Raw genomic sequence first — 26,698 nt, 5'->3', positions numbered from 1 at the left:
ATCATGTCCTCTGAGTAGGAGAGGCTGAGCCGAGATGATCCCGATAATATCCTTGCCGTCCCAGACTCCCAGCATGCTCTGAGAGCCCCTGTAGATCCTACTAATGAGGATTTTTCAGTCACAGAATAGAATAGAACAGAAAACAATAGAACAGAATGTACTGTAGAAACCTTCACTGCTGTTGACCAGAGAGACTGGAAGCTCAGTCAATGTTTGAAAGCTGACACCCGGTGCAATTGCCAGGAAGTCTTAAAAATAACACTTTTAGAAGAACATTAACCTGAAGGTACTTGTGCTCCCCGCAGTACTTCAGAAAATCAATAGCACTTACACCTTTCTAGTGCCTTTTCAATTAAGCCTCTTTCTTATTTTTTCCCTTCAAAATAAACTACAAAACATGTATTATTCTAAAACCACGGTTCCCCATATGAAATGACCATTAGGCCTATAAAAAGGGCTACTAGGCCCAAAAAAAGATCAAGAACCTAAAACATCTGGAGCAGGGCCAAGTTCACACTACTATTCACGGCTCTGTCACTGTGTTGAAAATAGCAGGGCAGTGTTAACTATTTCTGACTCACCCACCTGGTTTTAACACTTAGATAATAATCAACCCTCTCACAGACTAGGCCTATGAGCGTTATTCAGGCAAGGGGGAAGAGAGAGACATTTAATATGAATCTTAGCTAACGGCCACCAATCACTTCCATACAAAATATTTTATAGTAGTGAGTCTCTTTCCTGTTGCACACCCACGACCCCAGATTCCCCCCAAGAACAGCTGAGCTATGATATTAATATAATAGGGGAGATGAATACTATAAGCCTGGGGGCTTGCTCTCTGGGCTGGACTTCAGACCAGCAGCAGCAGCAGTAGTAGTCAGACCTGAGTTCAAATACTATTAGAAATTATTTAAATACTATTCTATTGGTCAATTAAGCCAGGCAAGCTCATTCAAGCATATTAAAAGTGATTTCAAATAGTATTTGAACCCAGGTCTGGCAGGAGCACAGTGAGCCGTCTCCCTCTGCGTTGGTTTGCTGAGTTGGCCCTTCCTTTGTTGGAACACAGGAAGCTCATCTCAATCACACAGGAAGCTGGCTGGCGTGCTGCCTGGCAAAGGGCCAAATCCCCCTTTAAGGCCGGTACATAATGATGAGATACAACAGCAGAGAGGCCAGCCTCTGTGGACGCTGGAGAGGAGAGTAGCAGGCCAGGGAAGCTAGTACACACACACACACACACACACACATACATACACATACATACATACACATACATACATACACTGTGGAAGATTTAGGCTGGAGAGGAGAGAGCCTCAGTAGCGGCTGAGTAGCAGAGGAGACACAGCCAACAGCTGGAGGGGAGATGACTCTCATTCATGGTGACTCCTATGGTTTTCGACACCATATGAGTTAACAGCTATGTATTAGGGTTATACAGTTGAAGTTGGAAGTTTACATACACCTTAGCCAAATACATTTAAACTCAGTTTTTCACAATTCCTGACATTTAATCCTAGTAAAAAATTCCCTGTCTTAGGTCAGTTAGGATTACCACTTTATTTTAAGAATGTGAAATGTCAGAATAATAGTAGAGAGAATGATTTATTTCAGCTTTTATTTCTTTCATCACATTCCCAGTGGGTCAGAAGTTTACATACACTCAATTAGTATTTGGTAGCATTGCCTTTAAATTGTTAAACTTGGGTCAAAGGTTTCAGGTAGCCTTCCACAAGCTTCCCATTCCTCCTGACAGAGCTGGTGTAACGGAGTCAGGTTTGTAGGCCTCCTTGCTCGCACACGCTTTTTCAGTTCTGCCCACAAATGTTCTATAGGATTGATGTCAGGGCTTTGTGATGGCCACTCCAATACCTTGACTTTGTTGTCCTTAAGCCATTTCGCCACAACTTTGGAAGTATGCTTGGGGTCATTGTCCATTTGGAAGAACCATTTGCGACCAAGCTTTAACTTCCTGACTGATGTCTTGAGATGTTGCTTCAATATATCCACATAATTTTCCTTACTCATGATGCCATCTATTTTGTGAAGTGCACCAGTCCCTCCTGCAGCAAAGCACCCCCACAGCATGATGCTGCCACCCCCGTGCTTCACGGTTGGGATGGTGTTCTTTGGCTTGCAAGCCACCCCATTTTTCCTCCAAACATAACGATGGTCATTATGGCCAAACAGTTATATTTTTGTTTCATCAGACCAGAGGACATTTCTCCAAAAAGTATGATCTTTGTCCCCATGTGCAGTTGCAAACCATAGTCTGGCTTTTTTATGGCGGTTTTGGAGCAGTGGCTTCTTCCTTGCTGAGCGGCCTTTCAGGTTATGTCGATATAGGACTCGTTTTACTGTGGAGATAGATACTTTTGTACCTATTTCCTCCAGCATCTTCACAAGGTCCTTTGCTGTTGTTCTGGGATTGATTTGCACTTTTCACACCAAAGTACGTTAATCTCTAGGAGACAGAACGCGTCTCCTTCCTGAGCGGTATGACAGCTGCGTGGTCCCATGGTGTTTATACTTGCGTACTATTGTTTGTACAGATGAACGTGGTACCTTCAGGCGTTTGGAAATTGCTCCCAAGGATGAACCAGACTTGTGGAGGTCTACCATTTTTTTCTGAGTTCTTGGCTGATTTCTTTTGATTTTCCCATGATGTCAAGCAAAGAGTCACTGAATTTGAAGGTAGGCCTTGAAATACATAATAATTAGTCATTTAGCAGACGCTCTTATCCAGAGCGACTTACAGGAGCAATTGGGGTTAAGTGCCTTGCTCAAGGGCACATCGACAGATTTTTCACCTAGTCGGCTCGGGGATTAGAACCAGCAACCTTTCGGTTACTGGCACAACGCTCTTAACCACTAAGCTACCTGCTGCCCCCTACATCCACAGGTACACCTCCAATTGACTCAAATTATGTCAATTAGCCTATCAGAAGCTTCTAAAGCCATGACATCATTTTCTGGAATTTTCCAAGCTGTTTAAAGGCACGGTCAACTTAATGTATGTAAACTTCTGACCCACTGGAATTGTGATACAGTGAATTATAAGTGAAATAATCTGTCTGTAAACAATTGTTGGAAAAAATTACTTGTGTCATGCACAAAGTAGATGTCCTAACCGACTTGCCAAAACTATAGTTTGTTAACAAGAAATTTGTGAAGTGGTTGAAAAACAAGTTTTAATGACTCCAACCTAAGTGTATGTAAACTTCCTACTTCAACTGTAGGAGAGAGAGCCTCGGAGGAAGGGAGGCCAGGGAGCCAGTAAAGCAACATGATTGTCTATGTGGATTGATTGTGTCTGACCTGCTCCTTTAATTCTATCCACCCCCAATCATTTAAGGTCTGGGAAAACACAGCAATACCGCAACACGCATATTCATAGCTACCACAACCAACCAGTGCTTATCTTTAATGGATAATAGGGGCGGAAATTAATGTAAAGCCCCTCAGTAAGAATAAATCATTTGGGTAGCTAGTAGAAACAATTTGGATAGTTAGTAGATAATAATTTGGGTAGCTAGTAGAAACAATTTGGATAGTAAGTTGATAATAATTTGGGTAGCTAGTAGAAACAATTTGGATAGTTAGTAGATAATAATTTGGGTAGCTAGTAGAAACAATTTGGATAGTTAGTAGATAATAATTTGGGTAGCTAGTAGAAACAATTTGGATAGTTAGTAGATAATCATTTGGGTAGCTAGTAGAAACATCACAGTGAAAAGACGACCATTAAACAAGTAAATATTTACAGTGAGAAATGATTAATCAGGTTCTCAGAACCTTGGTGTTAGAGCAGGATCAACACAGACGCTCAGGGCTTAAAGAGGTCCCTCAGCCTGCTGTAGGAAAGCCTGCTAGCTGCCCACTACCCTGTTCCCAGTTGAGCTACGGACTAAATTAATTAATTAATTTAATTAATTAATTAATAATTAATTGGTCATTTAGCAGACGCTCTTATCCAGAGCGACTTACAGGAGCAATTTAGGGTTAAGTGCCTTGCTCAAGGGCACATCGACAGATTTTTCACCTGGTCGGCTCGGGGATTAGAACCAGCGACCTTTCGGTTACTGGCACAACGCTCTTACCCACTAAGCTACCTGCCGCCCTACTAATTTACTAAAGCTGTCTATTACCAGTAATAATAGAAGTTCTGTGTGACGTAAGCCTTTGAGAGCAAAGATACTTTCACTAAGGGCATTGCGATGTTTACATTGAGTACACAAACAAATGAACAGAGAACAAAACAGTCAAGCTGTTCAACAGAAGCTAACATGCCAAAAGTCATAGGCCTACAGAACACAGCCCATAGCCCATGTGACAACTCAACTCACTTTATTAGGTCTAGGTTTAGATCTTACTATTTGGCTTTCTCCTGACAGCCAAGTCAAAGTAGTGTTCTAATCGGGCTTGAAATACTACAGTCATCAGCTTGTTAGGGTCAGCTGTGGACACCTTTAGGCCGTTTAACGCTGTGAAATTGGCATTTTAATGACGTTCAGATGTCTCCCATTAGGCTGCAGGCTCAACACTTGAACAAGAGGGCCTCCATTTCTGCATCTAACAGCAGGGTGAAATCTCTGCAGGCAGAAAACAGTAAGCACTCATTACTACACTACTTTCTCCAGGGATTGTTGGAGAAATAAGGTCATTTCCATGTAAAAGGACCCATGAGCACCAACGTGAAGGTCATTGGAGCATGTCAAATTGGGTGTCAAATGAAGCTAAGAGTCTATATTTTCGAGAAATGAAGGCATATATAAATTGTTCAACCATTTTCCATCCCAAAAAATTGGAATAAGCAAAGGCTTTTATTTCTGGTCAAACAGATGGAAAAGGGGTCTTAGAAAACATCTACCAGAAAAAGTCTTAAAATTGTATTAGAAATACATCAAAACACAAAAATATTGAAAAAGAGACCTCTGCCAACTAACATCAACACTTATATTTAGGTGGATAATTTTTTCTGCCTTCTGTACGTTTAATAAACATTGCCTTGTGCCTTGAAATTCCGTTACCAAAAACCAACATACAGTATCTTTAAGATATTTTCTATTTTCATGAAGAGGGATGATAATGAAAGTTCACATAAGTAAGAAGTAAAGGTAGACCTATCAAATAGTTATTGTGTTTTTACTGCTATCAATATTCTTTATGAATTTATAAGTGATTCAAACTCGAAATTCGGTAACAGAATTTCTGCAATTGAATTGGCTACAATGGGAAATCATAGTAGTTACAAACCACAGTTGGGTTCACAAGTTTGGACAGCACAGCACAGTACAGTACAGTACGAACCAACCAAATGTGGTCTTGTTTGGATTCAGAGCCCATTAAAATAATAGCCAGTGTGTAGAATAATACCCAAATATACAAAGCAGGATATTGCATATTTCTACCTTTGTGTACCTATTTAGAATACATCCCCATGAAGAGAATGACATTCATATCCATCATTTTGCATTTCTGTGTAGTACAGATCAGGGACCCATGATGAAATTCCATTACTGCAATTAATTTACCGGGTGTAAATCCACTTCACTGTTCAATATTTTTTTTAAGTCAATGTGTCATGTCATAGCTGACACTCCATTCTTTCTGCAGACATCGTTGAATCTTATTCAAAAAATTATTTGGTTACAGTCTTGTCCCATCGCTGCAACTCCCGTACGGACTCGGGAGAGGCGAAGGTCGAGAGCCATGTGTCCTCCGAAACACGACCCTGCCAAGCCGCACTGCTTCTTGACACACTGCTCCCTTAACCCGGAAGCCAACCGCACCAATGTGTCGGAGGAAACACCGTACAGCTGGCCACCGAAGTCAGCGTGCATGCGCCTGGCTGCCACAAGGAGTCGCTAGAGCGCGATGGGACAAAGACATCCCGGCCAGCCAAACGCTGGACCAATTGTGCGCCGCCTCATGGGTCTCCCGGTCGCGGCCGGCTGCAACACAGCCTGGGATCGAACCCGGGTCTGTAGTGACGCCTCAAGCACTGCGATGCAGTGCCTTAGACCGCTGCGACACTAGGGAGGCCCCATCTTGAATTTGAATTCAGAGCAGATATTTAACAGAGTTTTTGTAAATGTGTTTAAAGTAGTCCTTGTGCATAGAGCTGTATGGTGTGTTCAACTTTGAAATCAATGGTTTTTGTTTGGCATACATTTTAAGTGAAAAATCTGAGTCTCAGCGCAATTCCGTTACCGTCGAATTGCCCATAACTGTCTACTTCCATTGCAAGACAATGTGCTATTTTTTTCAGAAGCTGTAATTTAATGTTGTGTTGGGTTTTGTAATCCTCTAACTTGCCTAACAACGCATTGATATTTCTTTCATGTTTTGTCTTATTAATGCAAATGAAAAGCTAGCATTTGTACGGGGGAAAAGCCATGTTGAACAGAACTGCATTGTATCCCCTAGCCTACAACATTTACATTTCTGGGCTATATGCTAAATTAAAATATGCTGTCATTTAAGTCCTGCTGTCACATAAAATACATTGCCTTATATAAATGAACAGACATTGTTTATGGAATGGTTTATGAGAAGCACATTTATTAATTGTATTTATGTTTGGTTAGTTGTGTTCTTTGATATGTGATTGTTGATCACCTGTGAAGAAGAGAAACATGTATTAGAGGTTAAATTTGGAGCGTCTGCAATTGGTTTGGCACCAAAATCTTTTGTCTGTCTCTCGATAATATAGCTCTTTCTGGCCATGCATTTAGTGATTAAAAGTAACATGTACAATGTGATATTATTTACTAAATAAAACGTGAAGGTAGATCGTCAGAAATGTGTATGATTACGTTGTATTCCTTGTTTATTGAAGAGGGTAGCTGTCCATTTCCTGTTACAGTTTTCACCGGCAAACGGTGGGTGCGTTCAAGAGCGCAAGGCTTATTTAGTGTGCTAGTATAGCGGAAGTAGCACATCCTGGGAGGGACATGTATGCTCATTTCCCTAAAACTGTTTTTAGACTTGGACGTGGAGTTGCCATGAAATCACATAGTGCCTCTGAGTCTGAGGGGAGTGGGGAGTGGGAGGGCAACCCTCTATATAAACTACTGAAGGGGTCTAACCAAAACCCAAAGACCTACCTGCAATTTCAACTTAAAGAATGACAATTCCCACCCCAACAACAGAGACTTTTGAAAGACTGAAATTGAATCCGACATAGGCTTGACCATAGAGATCCTGTAATTCATGACGATATATGTAATCCTATGTGCTTAACACAGTAATAAATGACTATAATGTATACATTGCTTTATCTCATTCATATACATTGCAATAGAGCACATTTTATTCCTAACATCAACACAAGATGATTTCATAATGTAATAATCTTGTAATAATCAGGATGAGAGCTAATTATGAGCTCTAATTTTTCCACTCTCACACGGTTGAGGAAAGTCCTTAGGGAATTCCATGATGTATTAGTTAGAGCAGACAGTGATTTACTGACAAACAAAACCTGATAACCACACTGTGATCATCTGTTGCCTCTCTTTGTTAAGGACTCATACTACTCCTTGTTGTGTGTCAGGGTAACATAATGGTTGTAACAGGCAGTCATTGTACTACCTATTTTCAAATCTCCCTGTTCAGCACAAACAATGTGTTTGAGTAACAGCCGATTCATCACATCCGCCTCAGAGGGACAGGAGAACACATATGGTCTGTGTCAGACACACTCAGACACACTAAGAAACATCACATGTCCCCCAGAACGGCAGCGCGGGGTCTCCTGTCAATCAGACGAGAAGCCAGCCCTCCAACAGCTGATATATGGGGTTGGAGATCACATCCATTCAGCTGGTAGCTCCCCAGCATACCGTCTCCTACCTCCTAACACTCACACACAGACGCATGCACGCACACACACAAACAAACACACGCTCGCGCAAATACACACCCGTCGTCTCCTCTTCTCCCTCAATTAGCCCTACCCCTTTCTCCTCCTCCCTCCTTCCACTCTCCCTCCATCCCTCCCTAAATTCCTCCCCACAACTCCATTCCCTTAATTCAACTCTAGTAACACTGAGAAGTCAGCTCGACTCGGACGTCCGTATTTACAAGGTTAAAGAAAACACACACACATCACATCTTCCCTGAGACTTCCCTGAGAATAAATGGAGGACTTCTTCTGGGGGACGACTTCTGCTGTGTACATCTGTTCTCCTTGGATATTGACATTATAAAGGGCAAATGATGTCTGCAAGCCAGACGCTCCTGTGTTTGTGAGCAGACGGGATTGGTGGGCGATCAAATAAAATGACACTGACTTTATCAGCTGCGTGTCTTTAGTCCATAGCATCCTTGTTGTCAATTTCACACAGACCTACTAGTATAAGACTACAAGGAGCTGACTTCTTCATCCCTCAACTGTGACCAATTATAGTGTACAGTCGTGGTCAAACGTTTTGAGAATGACACAAATACAAATTTTCACAAAGTCTGCTGCCTCAGTTTTGATGATGGCAATTTGCATATATACTCCAGAATGTCATGAAGAGTGATCAGATGAATTGCAATTAATTGCAAAGTCCCTCTTTGCCATGAAAATGAACTTAATCCCCAAAAAACATTTCCACTGCATTTCAGCCCTGCCACAAAAGGACAAGCTGCCATCATGTCAGTGATTCTCTCGTTAACACAGGTGAGAGAGTTGACGAGGACAAGGCTGGAGATCACTCTGTCATGCTGATTGAGTTAGAATAACAGACTGGAAGCTTTAAAAGGAGGGTGGTGCTTGAAATCATTGTTCTTCCTCTGTTAACCATGGTTACCTGCAAGGTAACACGTGCCGTCTACATTGCTTTGCACAAAAAGGGCTTCACAGGCAAGGATATTGCTGCTAGTAAGAATGCACCTAAATCAACCATTTATCGGATCATCAAGAACTTCAAGGAGAGAGGTTCAATTGTTGTGAAGAAGGCGTCAGGGCGCCCAAGAAAGTCCAGCAAGCACCAGGACCGTCTCCTAAAGTTGATTCAGCTGCGGGATCGGGGCACCACCAGTGCAGAGCTTGCTCAGGAATGGCAGCATGCAGGTGTGAGTGCATCTGCACGCAGAGTGAGGCAAATACTTTTGGAGGATAGCCTGGTGTCAAGAAGGGCAGCAAAGAAGCCACTCTCCAGGAAAAACATCAGGGACAAACTGATATTCTGCAAAAGGTACAGGGATTGTATTGCTGAGGACTGGGGTAAAGTCATTATCTCTGATGAATCCCCTTTCCGATTGTTTGGGGCATCCGGAAAACACCTTGTCCAGAGAAGACAAGGTGAGCGCTACCATCAGTCCTGTGTCATGTCAACAGTAAAGCATCCTGAGACCATTCATGTGTGGGGTTGCTTCTCAGCCAAGGGAGTGGGCTCACTCACAATTTTGCCTAAGAACACAGCCATGAATAAAGAATGGTACCAACACATCCTCCGAGAGCAACTTCTCCCAACCATCCAAGAACAGTTTGGTGACGACCAATGCCTTTTCCAGCATGATGGAGAACCTTGCCATAAGGCAAACGTGATAACTAAGTGGCTCGGGGAACAAAACATCGACATTTTGGGTCCATGGCCAGGAAACTCCCCAGACCTTAATCCCATTGAGAACTTGTGGTTGATCCTGAAGAGGCGGGTGGACAAACAAAAACCCACAAATTCTGACAAACTCCAAGCATTGATTATGCAGGAATGGGCTGCCATCAGTCAGGATGTGGCCCAGAAGTTAATTGACAGCATGCCAGGGCGGATTGCAGAGGTCTTGAAAAAGAAGGGTCAACACTGCAAATATTGACTCTTTGCATAAACTTAATGTAATTGTCAATGAAAGCCTTTGACACTTATGGAATGCTTGTAATTATACTTCAGTATACCATAGTAACATCTGACAAAAATATCTCATAACACTGAAGCAGCGAACTTTGTGAAAACCAATACTTTTGTCATTCTCAAAACTTTTGACCACGACTTTATATTATCTATTATTGACCTGTGGTCCTGGTGTGGACCCCACTGTAGTGCCCCAAGCAAGGTAACCTATGCAATGCGTCTACAAAAACAGCAAACATCAACATTACAGGAAACATGACGATTACATATTTCTTGTTGAACAGAAAACAAAAGGCAAAATCGTCAGATGAAATGAAGTTTGGAACACTATTTAAAAACAATATCTTGTCCCAAACCATATTTATCTGTACTAGCGTTTATGAAGATTCAACCTTTCCATCAACGCCCAAAAAGAAAACAGATTCAGATCCATCTGGAACAAATATTCCCTCTCCTCTCCACTTAAAATATTTATTCTGGTCCAAGTTCGAAGACTGCCAAGTTCCTACTGTCTCTGTCTGTGAAAAACTAGGAATCTGGATAAGGGTCAGTTCGAAATTTACTGGGGTGGGGGTGGGTACAAAATAGGGCAGGGTTGTATAAAGAGGGCAGAGTGACAAAACATTTATATGTATTGTCATTTAGCAGACACTCTTACCCAGAGCGATTTAGGGTTAAGTGCCTTGTTCAAGGGCACATCAACAGATTATTTTATCCTTGTTGCCTACTGGCCCAACGCTCTAACCGCTAGGCTACCTGCCGCCCTACCACAATACTTGTCACGGTTTCGGCCGAGGCGGCGCCTCCTCCTTGTTCGGGCAGGTTTCGCCGGTCGTCGTCTCCGGAGTTCTAGCTGCCACCGCTCGATGTTTCGTGTTTGTTTGGTTTTGTCTGTTAGTCACACCTGTTTTGTGTTAGGTCTCGTTTAGCACCCTATTTAGTTTCCTTGTTGTTAGGTTTGTGTTGTGTGTGATTGTTCGTGTCGTGGTTGCGCTACCTGTTACGGTACGCTATTTTCCGTAGTTTCCTCCTTGTGTTTAGGAGAGATTTACGCACCTTTGTGTGCGCTTGCATTACGCCTGTGTGCGTCTTTTTGCCTCCGGGCTGTTGTGGATTATTTTTGTGCTAAGTAAAGTCTTGTTGGACTTACCCTCTGCTGCCTGCGCCTGATTCCACACCACACCTATACACAGCAACGTGACAATACTGGTGGGTGGATCATTTGTCCAGATCCGCAATAGCTAACTAGCAATCATACCACACATAAAAGCATTCAAAGCTGCATCAATTTTCTATACGAATCCACAACAACAAATAGGAATAGCTGATAGGCAGCGGAGAGGCCAGGTGCATCATTGCACATGAAAGAACAGTGAAGACATGAGACACGGAGCTCAAAAAGCGCCCCCCTATTGATCTTGTTTAGGGACAATACAATTATCCTACTTAGACTAGCCTACAACATCACAATGCAATGCATAATTGCATTATTGTTTTCAAGTGAGTACAGAATTGTACTCTAGACTGCAGTGAAAATGTCTGTTGGATAATGGAGTAAAGGTCCTGTGATTTGAATGTTTCTTTCCTTTTGGATCAGTTGTGGGTCTACTTTTGACAGTTTATAAGGTCTAGAAAGGCAGAGTAGGAGACCAGTCTGGCTGTATTTTTACATCTGATACTGAGATACGCTGTATGTTGCAGATCATCATTATCCCACGTCTTCCTATAACAACCTGGCCACATATCCCAGCAGGCCCAGTTACTCAGGAAAGCTTAACGCGCGCTCTGCCTCCTCTCCAATCCGAGCGGCTATTCCTTGCGCACCTAGAATGCTTCAATATCGCCTAAATATTTGTCATTTAACTTTTAAAATGTATTAACTTTTATGTGGCATAAACACAACCAATCACAATGTTTTAATCTGATTAGGGTACTTCAAAAGTATCCTGTATGCGCACATTTGTCCAAAATATAATTCCAGCATCCTCAAAATGGCGTGACATTAACCAGGTTTTAATCCAACCTTGTTATGAGAGTAAAGTACACGTCGGATAAATTTTAGGGACAAAAATGTAGACTAAACAAAATACGCTAAACAAGGTTGGCTCTTTTTGTGTCTGTAAAATGAATTATGCGAGAAATAGCGGTGGAAGCGCTTTTATGCACAAATATTGATATAATATCCATCATATCGAAGTAAACTTGGAGTCACACGATGATATGTTGTTTGGTCCACTACGACTCGGGTAAGCATGCAATTTATTAGGCTACAGATGAAATAAATTATGATGAACTTCACAGGGTCGTGAAAGAACATGGTGATGATGTTCCTTTCAATAAATATCGAGGATCTTATTCTGGTGACATGAGGATCGATGCTTGGCTGCCATTTGACAAATAAGAATAATCTAGCACTTTAGTCCATAATAATATCATAATGTAGGCTATACCCGCATTGTATCTGTGAGCTGTTGGCTAGAGTGCACGTGCCAATACCAGAGTGGGCACATTCGCTATACCTACGCAACATTTTTTTGTGACAAAACAATCAGTAGGCCTAGAGTTGAAAATGTGATGGAAACCCATTGAACTTATTTTATTTTATGTGCACTATGTATTTACGCATATAATTTTATCCGCAACATGTCAATAAGATGGAAACACAACTCTGATGGGAAAATGTGCATATTGTTTTTATGCAGATTTGAGAATATTTGCATGAAAATCTGTCGCCAATAGCTAAAGACACCCTAAAGACTCTGGCAAGTGTGCTAGTCCAGTGTCACTTTGATTATGCCTGCACATCATGGTTCACCAGCAGCCCCAAACGTCTAAAGAATAAGCTACAAACCAGCCAAAACAAGCTTGTAAGAATTATTCTTAAATTTCCCCCTCATACTCATCTGGAGGTCGAGCATTTTAAGCAGCTAGGCTATCTGTGGAAAAACGAGTAGCATTAATTAAACTTGGTCTGGTCCACAGAATTATCACGGACTCAGCCCCCAGGTACCTATCCAACTATTTTTCATTTGTTAAAGATGTCCACCATCATAATACCAGAGCCAGAGACTCTAATATTCACTGTTTTAAATATAACAATCTATCTGGTAAGAACACATTTTTATAGCCCGGCGCTGTTGAGTGGAACAAACTACCACAGCAACTAAAAGCCATACCAACCATAACCACTTTTAAAAAGAATGTCAAAAGCTGGCTAATGTGTGAACAGTATAACCTATTTTTGTCTGTATCTCTGTAATGTGTCTGTATCTGTGTAATTGTATGTGTATTTATGTAAAAAAAATACAATTGGGACCACAATGGAAATAAGTCCCCGGCTTTATTGTGCAATGCCGGTCACTTTTAAAATCTTTGTTCTGAATGTACACTACCGGTCAAAAGTTTTAGAACACCTACTCATTCAAGGGTTTTTCTTTATATTTACTATTTTCCACATTGTAGAATAATAGTGAAGACATCAAAACTATGAAATAACACATATGGAATCATGTAGTAACCAAAAAAGTGTTAAACAAATCAAAATATATTTTATATTTGAGATTCTTCAAAGTAGCCACCCTTTTTGCTTTGATGACAGCTTTGCACACTCTTGGCATTCTCTCAACCAGCTTCACCTGGAATGCTTTTCCAACAGTCTTGAAGGAGTTCCCACATATGCTGAGCACTTGTTGGCTGTTTGCGTGGCAGTTTTGAATGTGGGTCAAAAGGGAAATCCTCTGTGTACAGGAATCCTCTTTGCTAGCTAGAGGGAGCGGCACCGGTAGACAGTGTCCTTCACTTCCGCCTACCGAACACCTGCCCTCACCGCCGTTAACTAAACTGCAGGAAAACAGTGCCCGACAGGAAGCGGGAGGCTGGAGTACAGCAAGCGGGAGTTAGCACACAGTGTAGAAAGTGGTGACGCTCTAGAAGGGGCTGTGCTGTGTGTGTAGGCTACTACTGTGAGTGTGAGCAAGTGACACGGAGAAGGGAGGGAGAGACAGCAAACAACCAAGCCGACTCACGCTATAGTAGAATAATAGCTGCCATAGCTAGGTTATCATCCGATATGATACGTAGTACCTGTCTTGACTGCATCAAACTGGGAGAAGCTAGTTAAGCTAGTTAGCTAGCTAGGCTAATTGAGGCTATATGCACTTTCTCTTCCTACACATTTACAAACAACAACAACTCCATTCAGAATATTAAGTAGAAGCCTACCTGTTGGCTCTTGGTCGTTGTAGCCTCTCCTCCTCCTTTAATTTATAATTCCATCATTTTAATTCCATATTCCATTGATTAGATATCTCCTAACTTTTTCCACACACAGCGGCTCTATGACTATAGCCTATTGCCGCTTTGATGACTTATGATTGGCCAACAACAAGCTACACGCGCCACTCTCCTGAAAAGCAAGAGCAGCAGCATAATGATACAATTTCTCTCTCTCTCGCTTAGCAATGGTCATTCTGAGTCTTTTTGGTGATCTGGCACATTTGGCTTTGTTCACGTAAAAGAGCTGGCTCATTTGGATCCCAAACAGCTCTTCATTCAAAATGCTTAAAAATCAACCTAAAACCATTAAAAAAATGTAAATCTCCAATGTAAAGCACAAAAGGCTGGCTACCATTATGTCAGATAGTGAAATGCGCATTCAAATGCATTTTTACCTGGCAAAAATGATTAGATGCCAAGCAAATTATTTTTACGCACTGTAAAAATCACTGTAGACCAGATTGACGCGCTCTCTCCACTGTTTATTGTTTCTGCAGTGAGGATTCACCCTCTTTAGATAATTATTTTGTAATTTATCTGCAGAAAAAACTTTTGAGCTTAAAGAGCAGTAGTAGTAGTATGCAAATCTAGGAGACAAATAGTTCCGACATTCACCAAAAATATAATTACTACCATCCATTACTACTCTCTCTCTACTGCAGCAGTCACATTCGGATCTGTACGGGTCCTTCCGGACAAGTCAGTTGAAATTACATATACCCAAGACCCGTGACAATCATATCAGATCCGACCCAGACCCGTGACAATATTTATAATTCTGGATCCGGACCCGCTCGGGACCGGGTATTCGGGTACAGGTGGATCCATGAAGACCTCTAGATAGGGGTGTTTTTTTTATGACACCTTAAGTTAGACCAGTCGCGCCCCCCCAGTAAATAACGAACTGTCCTTAAGATATCCATCATCCGAGTCCTTCACCCCTGTGGAAATTCATAGACTTATTGGAGAGTAATCAAGAACTGATAAAAAACAGGATTCATACAATTATCAAAATATAATTACTTACCTTATCGGCGTACATATGGCAACATATGTAAATGTATCTTCTTTAAAATCCCCGTCGTGATCCGCTACCCAGCGTAGACACAGCAACAATTGCCTTGTTGGCAACGGGAGGTACTTTCTCCTCTGCGAAAAGTCACGGTCAATTCACTCCCCCGCGGGTCATTCCTTATTCAGTTACTCCATTGAGAAAGGGAAAAATGCAGTCTACTATTTAGTTGTATAAAAGTGTTGGCGTATGTAATTAATATATATATATATATATAATATATATATATATATATATATATATATATATATATATATATATATATATATATATATATATATATATATATATATATATATATGTGTGTAGGATATTCCCCTGGCCGCGTGAACTTATTGTTATTTTCAAAATTAGATGAAGAGACAAGTCCGCAGTACTCTCCGCTGAAGCTAAGCCCCGCCTCCACAGGAAATGCCAAATGACGTCATGAGTTTAACATACACCCATATTATATTACAGTGAACCTTATGACATGTACGAGAATAATGAAAGTTCTCCCAAAACTAACACTGGAATAGCCTCTTATTATCAAATAAATGTGTTATGTATGGATGGGTTTGTGATGTGTTGCCTTTTAGGGTCATGTTCAGTCTATCTCCCTTATTGGTTACCCTCTTTTTAATGGACATTCTATGCTTTTAAAAAATTACTTTGCAAGAGGTTCTTGGATGAATTGCTGACATCTAGTCCTACTATAACACATATTGCTGAGTGGACTGACTGAGGGTGTGGCAACAGTTTCCATGAGCTGTTAGGGTCTGGTCTGGTTAGGGTGTACACACACAGGCTCCCTTGAAGCTGCCCATGTCTGAATGGGACACAAAGACACTGTTTGTGCTTTACAGAAAACCTCATTGGATAAAGAATCAAAGGGGGATTAAATCTTTCTCATATTTGGACTACTCACTCTCACACACAACAACTTAATAGGCTACCTGTTATTTTACTGCTGTTCTGCATGGGTTTGGGTTTGAACCCAGTCCAGCGTCTTTTCACTGTTCAGTCACCACTTTCATTTGTTTATGTTAGAAAAAAATTACTTTGACTGGTCACCAAATGTGGCTTACCAAATGTGTTTTGGTTGGATCTGACCAAAATAAAATTCAAGCAAGAGAGTTATTTTGTAATCAACTATTTTTCTGGTATTTAATTAATTTTTCTTTATTAAGAAAATATTTATTCTTCAGGATGGAAGACATTGGTAAACTTTCCAGTCTAACAACCACTGGTGGACTTACCATTAGGCAGAAATGCCTGCCTCAGGCTTCACATCATCAAGGGGCCTCATGAGCAGGGCAAAAATATAAAAATATATTCTCCGCTTGAGGCCCCCCCATGCTCCATCCCCATAAAAATCTATCTGTTTAAATAATAATAATAATAATATAATAATATGTTTAAGCTAGAGATATCCGTTGTTTTGCATAGGCTGCGTCTCAATCCATCGTATCCACCGATGTTGGCCTTCTGCATTTGCCTTGGAAGGGGTTGTCACTAGTTACCACTGCCACAAAGTCATAATTATGGCTATTTATTTTATTTTATTTCATCTTTATTTAACCAGGTAAGCCAGTTGAGAACAAGTTCTCATTTACAACTGTGACCTGGCCAAGATAAAGCAAAGCAGTGCAATAATAACAACTACACAGAGTTACATAACTTTTTCAAACAGAAATTTGCATCCTGTAGCACTAACTCCAAAAAGTTTTGGGACACTGTAAAGTCCATGGAGAATAAGAGCACTTCCTCCCAGCTGCCCACTGCACTGAGGCTAGGAAACACTATCACCACCGATAAATCTACAATAATCGAGAATTTCAACAAGCATTTTGCTACAGCTGGCCATGCTTTCCATCTGGCTACCACTAACCCGGCCACCAACTCTGCACCCTCTGCTGCAACTTGCCCATGCCCCCCGCTTCTCCTTCACACAAATTCAGACAGTTGATGTTTTGAAAGCGCTGCAAAATCTGGACCCCTACAAATCAGCTGGGCTAGACAATCTGGACCCTTTCTTCCTAAAACTAGCCGCCGAAATTGTCGCAACCCCTATTACTAGTCTGTTCAACCTCTCTTTCATAACGTCTGAGATCCCCAGAGATTGGAAAGCTGCCGCGGTCATCCCCCTCTTCAAGGGGGTGACACTCTAGATCCAAACTGCTACAGACCTATATCCATCCTGCCCTGCCTTTCGAAAGTATTCGAAAGCCAAGTTAACAAACAGATCATCGACCATTTCGAATACCACCGTACCTTCTCCGCTATGCAATCCGGTTTCCGAGCTGGTCACGGGTGCACTTCAGCCACGCTCAAGGTCCTAAACGATATTATAACCGCGATTGATAATAGACAGTACTGTGCAGCCGTCTTCATCGACCTGGCCAAGGCTTTCGACTCTGTCAACCACCGCATTCTTATTGGCAGACTAAATAGCCTTGGTTTCTCAAATGACTGCCTCGCCTGGTTCACCAACTACTTCTCAGATAGAGTTCAGTGTGTCAAATCGGAGGGCCTGTTGTCTGGACCTATGGCAGTCTCTATGGGGGTGCCACAGGGTTCAATTCTTGGGCCGAACACTTTTCTCCGTGTATATCAATGATGTCGCTCTTGCTGCTGGTGACTCTCAGATCCACCTCTACGCAGACGACACCATTTTGTATACATCTGGCCCTTCATTTGACACTGTGTTAACAAACCTCCAAACGAGCTTCAATGCCATACAACAATCCTTCAGTAGCCTTCAACTGCTCTTAAACACTAGTAAAACTAAATGCATGCTTTTCAATCGAACGCTGCTAGCACCCGCCCACCCGACTAGAATCACCACTCTCGACGGGTCTGACCTAGAGTATGTGGACAACTACAAATATCTAGGTGTCTGGTTAGACTGTAAACTCAACTTCCAGACTCACATAAAGAATCTCCAATCCAAAGTTAAATCTAGAATCGGCTTCCTATTTCGCAACAAAGCCTCCTTCACTCATGCTGCCAAACATGCCCTCGTAAAACTGACTATCCTACCGATCCTTGACTTCGGCGATGTCATTTACAAAATAGCCTCCAACACTCTACTCAGCAAATTGGATGTAGTCTATCACAGTGCCATCCGTTTTGTCTCCAAAGCCCCATACACTACCCACCACTGTGACCTGTACGCTCTTGTTGGCTGGTCCTCACTACATGTTCGTCGTCAAACCCACTGGCTCCAGGCCATCTATAAATCACTGCTAGGCAAATCCCCGCCCTATCTTAGCTCATTGGTCACCATAGCAGCACCCACCCGTAGTCTGCGCTCCAGCAGGTATATCTCACTGGTCATTCCCAAAGCCAACACCTCCTTTGGCCGCCATTCCTTCCAGTTCTCTGCTGCCAACGACTGGAACGAATTGCAAAAATCTCTGAAGCTGGAGACTCTTATCTCCCCAATAACTTTAAGCATCAGTTGTCAGAGCACCTTACCGATCACTGCACCTGTACACAGCCCATCTGAAATTAGCCCACCCAACTACCTCATCCCTATATTGTTATTTAATTTGCTCTTTTGCACCCAGTATCTCTATTTGCACATAATCTCTTGCACATCTAGCATTCCAGTGTTAATACTATTGTAATTATTCTGCACTATAGCCCATTTATTGCCTTACCTCCATAACTTGCTACATTTGCACACACTGTATATATATTTTCTGTTGTATTTTCTGACTTTATGTTTTTTTTCTTTACCCCATATGTAACTCTGTGTTGTTTTTATTGCACTACTTTGCTTTATCTTGGCCAGGTCGCAGTTGTAAATGAGAACCTGTTCTCAACTGGCTTACCTGGTTAAATAAAGGTGAAATAAAAAAATAAAAATAAAAAAAACATATGGAATAAACAAAACATAAAGTCAAAAATACAACAGAAAATCTATATACAGTGTGTGCAAATGTAGCAAGTTAAGGCAATAAATAGGCTATAGTACCAAATAGTTACAATTTCGTATTAACACTGGAATGATAGATGTGCAAGAGATGATGTGCAAATAGAGATACTGGGGTGCAAATGAGCAAAATAAATAACAATATGGGGATGAGGTAGTTGGGTGGGCTAATTACAGATGGGCTGTGTACAGGTGCAGTGATCGGTAAGGTGCTCTGACAACTGATGCTTAAAGTTAGTGAGGGAGATAAGAGTCTCCAGCTTCAGAGATTTTTACAATTCGTTCCAATCATTGGCAGCAGAGAACTGGAAGGAATGGCCGCCAAAGGAGGTGTTGGCTTTGGGGATGACCAGTGAGATATACCTGCTGGAGCGCATACTACGGGTGGGTGTTGCTATGGTGACCAATGAGCTAAGATAAGGCAGGGATTTGCCTAGCAATGATTTATAGACGGCCTGGAGCCAGTGGGTTTGGCAACAAATATGTAGTGAGGACCAGCCAACAAGAGCGTACAGGTCACAGTGGTGGGTAGTATATGGGGCTTTGGTGACAAAACGGATGGCACTGTGATAGACTACATCCAGTTTGCTGAGTAGAGTGTTGGAGGCTATTTTGTAAATAACATCGCCGAAGTCAAGGATCGGTAGGATAGTCAGTTTTACGAGGGCATGTTTGGCAGCATGAGTGAAGGAGGCTTTGTTGCGAAATAGGAAGCCGATTCTAGATTTAACTTTGGATTGGAGATTCTTAATGTGAGTCTGGAAGGAGAGTTTACAGTCTAACCAGACACCTAGGTATTTGTAGTTGTCCACATACTCTAGGTCAGACCCGTCGAGAGTAGTGATTCTAGTCGGGTGGGGGTGCCAGCAGCGTTCGATTGAAGAGCATGCATTTAGTTTTACTAGTGTTTAAGAGCAGTTGGAGGCTACTGAAGGAGTGTTGTATGGCATTGAAGCTCGTTTGGAGGTTTGTTAACACAGTGTCCAATGAAGGGCCAGATGTATACAAAATGGTGTCGTCTGCGTAGAGGTGGATCTGAGAGTCACCAGCAGCAAGAGCGACATCATTGATATACACAGAGAAAAGAGTCGGCCCAAGAATTGAACCCTGTGGCACCCCAATAGAGACTGCCATAGGTCCAGACAACAGGCCCTCCGATTTGACACATTGAACTCTATCTGAGAAGTAGTTGGTGAACCAGGTGAGGCAGTCATTTGGGAAACCAAGGCTATTTAGTCTGCCAATAAGAATGTGGTGGTTGACAGAGTCGAAAGCCTTGGCCAGGTCGATGAACACGGCTGCACAGTACTGTCTATTATTGATCGTGGTTATAATATCGTTTAGGACCTTGAGCGTGGCTGAGGTGCACCCATGACCAGCTCGGAAACCGGATTGCATAGCGGAGAAGGTACGGTGGTATTCGAAATGGTCGGTGATCTGTTTGTACACTTGGCTTTCAAAAACTTTCGAAAGGCAGGGCAGGATGGATATAGGTCTGTAACAGTTTGGATCTAGAGTGTCACCCACTTTGAAGAGGGGGATGACCGCGGCAGCTTTCCAATCTCTGGGGATCTCAGACGTTACGAAAGAGAGGTTGAACAGGCTAGTAATAGGGGTTGCTACAATTTCGGAGGCCAGATTTAGAAAGAAAGGGTCCAGATTGTCTAGCCCAGATGATTTGTAGGGGTCCAGATTTTGCAGCTCTTTCAGAACATCAGCTATCTGAATTTGTGTGAAGGAGAAGCGGGGGGGGGGGGGGGGCATGGGCAAGCTGCAGCGGAGGGTGCAGAGCTGGTGGCCGGGGTAGTGGTAGCCAGGTGGAAAGCATGGCCAGCCGTAGCAAAATGCTTGTTGAAATTCTCGATTATTGTAGATTTATCGGTGGTGATAGAAGTTTCCTAGCCTCAGTGCAGTGGGCAAAAATGGATCCTCTTAAAATATGATTTTAAAGCCAACACTAACCTTAAACCTAACCTTAACCACACTGCTAACCTTATGCCAAACCCTAACCTCAAATGTTTGTTTTCATACCTTTTTACAATATAGCCAATTCTGAGTTGGTGGCTGTGGTAAGTAGCGACAACCGGTGGAAGGTGCCTACATCAGTGACTCTAGAGGGATGCAATATGCATTTCTTTAGTAAAAAGACAGGTGCTGCTGATAATACTGCCGTCGTCATTGAGGCAGAAGACATGTATGTGTAGCCCATGTATCGGATGCTGTCTGGCCAAAAACAGTATGGAATGTCACTAACTGTAAATTGCTCCAGATAAGAGCGTCTGTTAAATGTCAAATGTAAATATACATGGGTTACATATAGTCCTAGTAAGACAGAAGGGCACTGTTTCACTCGCTCAGATGCTTTCTCTAGTAAGACAGTTTCAGCCACTTGCGAATTGAAGGAAAGTTGGCGGGTGCACAGTGCACTGTTCGGATGCTGGAATTATTTGGATGAATGTGCAAAGGTAACCTACTTTTTGAAGTGATTTGTTTGACAGTCAGATGAAAACATCATGACTGGTTGTGTTCATGACACATTAAAATGTTGTACAATTTTACATGTCTTCACTATCAAACCCATATATTTTTTGGGCACACATAGGAGGGGTGGGGGTGGGGCTCAGACTGGCTTCTGCCCGGAGCCTCCAAATCACTAAGTCCGCCCCTGCAATCAACCAAAATATCAGTCCTGGAAGCTTGACTGTTCCTGTTTAATCCCTGGGGTCTATTTAATTTTTCCTTTCATTCAGCACTCTCATCAGGTACCACAGGCAATATCTGTTATCAGCGAAAGCCAAGCAAGCTAAAGCCAAGCAAGCACAGCCATAAGAACTGCCAGGTGTTTAGCACCTGTGGCCACTGGTCAGTTTGCAGGCCAGGGATTGAGCTGGGAAACAGTCTATGACTGAAGCTATATGTTGTGCAGACAGGAAGATTATGGCTCTCATTTCCTTCTTATAGTTTGAGTCTTATCTACAGTTGAAGTCGGAAGTTTACATAAACTTAGGTTGGAGTCTTTAAAACTCGTTTTTCAACCACTCTTGTTAACAAACTATAGTTTTGGCAAGTCGGTTAGGACATCTACTTTGTGCATGACACAAGTAATTTTTCCACAATTCCATTGGGTCAGAAGTTTACATACACTAAGTTGACTGTGCCTTTAAACAGCTTGGAAAATTCCAGAAAATGATGTCATGGCTTTAGAAGCTTCTGATAGGCTAATTGACATACTTTGAATCAATTGGAGGTGTACCTGTGGATGTATTTCAAGGAATACCTTCAAACTCAGTGCCTCTTTGCTTGACATCATGGGAAAATCAAAAGAAATCAGCCAAGACCTCAGGAAAAAATGGTAGACCTCCACAAGTCTGGTTCATCCTTGGGAGCAATTTCCAAACGCCTGAAGGTACCACGTTCATCTGTACAAACAATAGTACGCAAGTATAAACACCATGGGGCCATATACAGTGGGGAGAACAAGTATTTGATACACTGCCGATTTTGCAGGTTTTCCTACTTACAAAGCATGTAGAGGTCTGTAACTTTTATCATAGGTACACTTCAACTGTGAGAGACGGAATCTAAAACAAAAATCCAGAAAATCACATTGTATGATTTTTAAGTAATTAATTTGCATTTTATTGCATGACATAAGTATTTGATCACCTACCAATCAGTAAGAATTCCGTCTCTCACAGACCTGTTAGTTTTTCTTTAAGAAGCCCTCCTGTTCTCCACTCATTACCTGTATTAACTGCACCTGTTTGAACTCGTTACCTGTATAAAAGACACCTGTCCACACACTCAATCAAACAGACTCCAACCTCTCCACAATGGCCAAGACCAGAGAGCTGTGTAAGGACATCAGGGATAAAATTGTAGACCTGCACAAGGCTGGGATGGGCTACAGGACAATAGGCAAGCAGCTTGGTGAGAAGGCAACAACTGTTGGCGCAATTATTAGAAAATGGAAGAAGTTCAAGATGACGGTCAATCACCCTCAGTCTGGGGCTCCATGCAAGATCTCAACTCGTGGGGCATCAATGATCATGAGGAAGGTGAGGGATCAGCCCAGAACTACATGGCAGGACCTGGTCAATGACCTGAAGAGAGCTGGGACCACAGTCTCAAAGAAAACCATTAGTAACACACTACGCCGTCATGGATTAAAATCCTGCAGCGCACGCAAGGTCCCCCCTGCTCAAGCCAGCGCATGTCCAGGCCCGTCTGAAGTTTGCCAATGACCATCTGGATGATCCAGAGGAGGAATGGGAGAAGGTCATGTGGTCTGATGAGACAAAAATAGAGCTTTTTGGTCTAAACTCCACTCGCCGTGTTTGGAGGAAGAAGAAGGATGAGTACAACCCCAAGAACACCATCCCAACCGTGAAGCATGGAGGTGGAAACATCATTCTTTGGGGATGCTTTTCTGCAAAGGGGACAGGACGACTGCACCGTATTGAGGGGAGGATGGATGGGGCCATGTATCGCGAGATCTTGGCCAACAACCTCCTTCCCTCAGTAAGAGCATTGAAGATGGGTCGTGGCTGGGTCTTCCAGCATGACAACGACCCGAAACACACAGCCAGGGCAACTAAGTGGCCTAGCCAGTCTCCAGACCTGAACCCAATAGAAAATCTTTGGAGGGAGCTGAAAGTCCGTATTGCCCAGCGATAGCCCCGAAACCTGAAGGATCTGGAGAAGGTCTGTATGGAGGAGTGGGCCAAAATCCCTGCTGCAGTGTGTTTAAACCTGGTCAAGACCTACAGGAAACGTATGATCTCTGTAATTGCAAACAAAGGTTTCTGTACCAAATATTAAGTTCTGCTTTTTGATGTATCAAATACTTATGTCATGCAATAAAATGCAAATTAATTACTTAAAAATCATACAATGTGATTTTCTGGATTTTTGTTTTAGATTCCATCTCTCACAGTTGAAGTGTACCTATGATAAAACTTACAGACCTCTACATGCTTTGTAAGTAGGAAAACCTGCAAAATCGGCAGTGTATCAAATACTTGTTCTCCCCACTGTAGGTTGTAGGTTGGGAGCTTTTGTGAAAGAGCACAGTTAGAAAGATATGGCATATCGAAGCAAACCGGATGGACATCATGAAAATGATCGGAGAGGTTGAGAGTAGAGGAAGTTCAGGAGAAACAACAAACACAATATAATTATTGTAAAATTGACTGTGTCCATAAAATGTAGATAGTAGGTATAAGCTGGAAGTAGAGGCCTAAGCATTGTTGTTCACTAGTTTACTCCAAGTAGGGAAAGGGTGGTGGGGTTGGAAAGTAATAAAGGGGAATATATATATATTTTTGAAGGATATGTATGTGTATGTATGTATGTATGTATGTATGTATGTATAAAACATGGGACCACACAGCCGTCATACCGCTCAGGAAGGAGACGCGTTCTGTCACCTAGAGATGAACGTACTTTGGTGCGAAAAGTGCAAATCAATCCCAGAACAACAGCAAAGGACCTTGTGAAGATGCTGGAGGAAACAGGTACAAAAGTATCTATATCCACAGTAAAACGAGTCCTATATCGACATAACCTGAAAGGCCGCTCAGCAAGGAAGAAGCCACTGCTCCAAAACCACCATAAAAAAGCCAGACTACGGTTTGCAACTGCACATGGGGATAAAGATTGTACTTTTTGGAGAAATGTCCTCTGGTCAGATGAAACAAAAATATAACCATTTGGCCATAATGACCATCGTTATGTTTGGAGGAAAAACGGGAACGCTTGCAAGCCAAAGAACACCATCCCAACCGTGAAGCCCGGGGGTGGCAGCATCACGCTGTGGGGGTGCTTTGCTGCAGGAGGGACTGGTGCACTTCACAAAATACAGTGAGGGAAAAAAGTATTTGATCCCCTGCTGATTTTGTACGTTTGCCTACTGACAAAGACATGATCAGTCTATAATTTTAATGGTAGGTGTATTTGAACAGTGAAAAAAAAATCCAGAAAAACACGTCACAAATGTTTTGATTTGCATTTTAATGAGGGAAATAAGTATTTGACCCCCTCTGAATCAGAAAGATTTCTGGCTCCCAGGTGTCTTTTATACAGGTAACGAGCTGAGATTAGGAATCCACTCTTAAAGGGAGTGCTCCTAATCTCAGCTTGTTACCTGTATAAAAGACACCTGTCCACAGAAGCAATCAATCAATCAGATTCCAAACTCTCCACCATGGCCAAGACCAAAGAGCTCTCCAAGGATGTCAGGGACAAGATTGTAGTCCTACAAAATGCTGGAATGGGCTACAAGACCTTTGCCAAGCAGCTTGGTGAGAAGGTGACAACAGTTGTTGCGATTATTCGCAAATGGAAGAAACACAAAATAACTGTCAATCTCCCTCGGCCTGGGGCTCCATGCAAGATCTCACCTCGTGGAGTTGCAATGATCATGAGAACGGTGAGGAATCAGCCCAGAACTACACGGGAGGATCTTGTCAATGATCTCAAGGCAGCTGGGACCATAGTCACCAAGAAAATAATTGGTAACACACTATGCCGTGAAGGACTGAAATCCTGCAGCGCTCGCAAGGTTCCCCTGCTCAAGTAAGCACATATACAGGCCCGTCTGAAGTTTGCCAATGAACAGCTGAATGATTCAGAGGAGAACTGGGTGAAAGTGTTGTGGTCAGATGAGACCAAAATCGAGCTTTTTGGCATCAACTCAACTCGCCGTGTTTGGAGGAGGAGGAATGCTGCCTATGCCCCCAAGAACACCATCCCCACCATCAAACATGGAGGGGGAAACATTATGCTTTGGGGGTGTTTTTCTGCTAAGGAGACAGGACAACTTCACCGCATCAAAGGGACGATGGACAGGGCCTTGTACCGTCAAATCTTGGGTGAGAACCTCCTTCCCTCAGCCAGGGCATTGGAAATGGGTTGTGGATGGGTATTCCAGCATGACAATGACCCAAAACGTACGGCCAAGGCAACAAAGGAGTGGCTCAAGAAGAAGCACATTAAGGTCCTGGAGTGGCCTAGCCAGTCTCCAGACCTTAATCCCATAGAAAATATGTGGGGGGAGCTGAAGGTTCGAGTTGCCAAATGTCAGCCTCAAAATCTTAATGACTTGGAGAAGATCTGCAAAGAGGAGTGAGACAAAATCCCTCCTGAGATGTGTGCAAACCTGGTGGCCAACTACAAGAAACGTCTGACCTCTGTGATTGCCAACAAGGGTTTGCCACCAAGTACTGAGTCATGTTTTGCAGAGGGGTCAAATACTTATTTCCCTCATTAAAATGCAAATCAATTTATAACATTTTTGACATGCGTTTTTCTGGAATTTGTTGTTGTTATTCTGTCTCTCACGGTTCAAATAAACCTAACATTAAAATTATAGACTGATCATTTCTTTGTCAGTGGGCAAACGTACAAAATCAGCAGGGGATCAAATACTTTTTTCCCTCACTGTAGATGGCATCTTGAGGAAGGAAAATTATGTTGATATATTGAAGCAACATCTCAAGACATCAGTCAGGAAGTTAAAGCTAGGTCGCAAATGGTTCTTCCAAATGGACAATCTGAGCTTCTCCTCCAATGGATTTTGAGAAG

The 26,698-nt window shown here is 42.4% G+C and overlaps 1 protein-coding gene across 3 annotated transcripts in view; it reads right to left on the bottom strand.

Moving 5' to 3' along the window:
• Positions 1-15,377, bottom strand: part of LOC121549945 (integrin beta-1-like) — a 36,667-nt gene extending 21,290 nt beyond the window's left edge. For 2 of the 3 annotated variants that reach the window (XM_045210512.1, XM_045210511.1), the window contains exon 1: positions 15,151-15,377. In XM_045210512.1, coding sequence (XP_045066447.1) covers positions 15,151-15,165 — 15 coding nt within the window. In that variant the 5' untranslated portion in view covers positions 15,166-15,377. Of the gene's footprint in view, positions 1-14,069; positions 14,090-15,150 lie in introns of those variants that run through there. The other variant, XM_045210514.1, reaches the window with a different exon arrangement.
• Between the last annotated feature and the right edge of the window lie 11,321 nt (positions 15,378-26,698).

This window comes from Coregonus clupeaformis, chromosome 34, assembly GCF_020615455.1.
Source record: "Coregonus clupeaformis isolate EN_2021a chromosome 34, ASM2061545v1, whole genome shotgun sequence".
Lineage (NCBI taxonomy): Eukaryota > Metazoa > Chordata > Actinopteri > Salmoniformes > Salmonidae > Coregonus > Coregonus clupeaformis.
The sequence above is the reverse complement of the archived record's forward strand: the minus strand, read 5'-3'. Positions and strand labels throughout refer to the sequence as shown.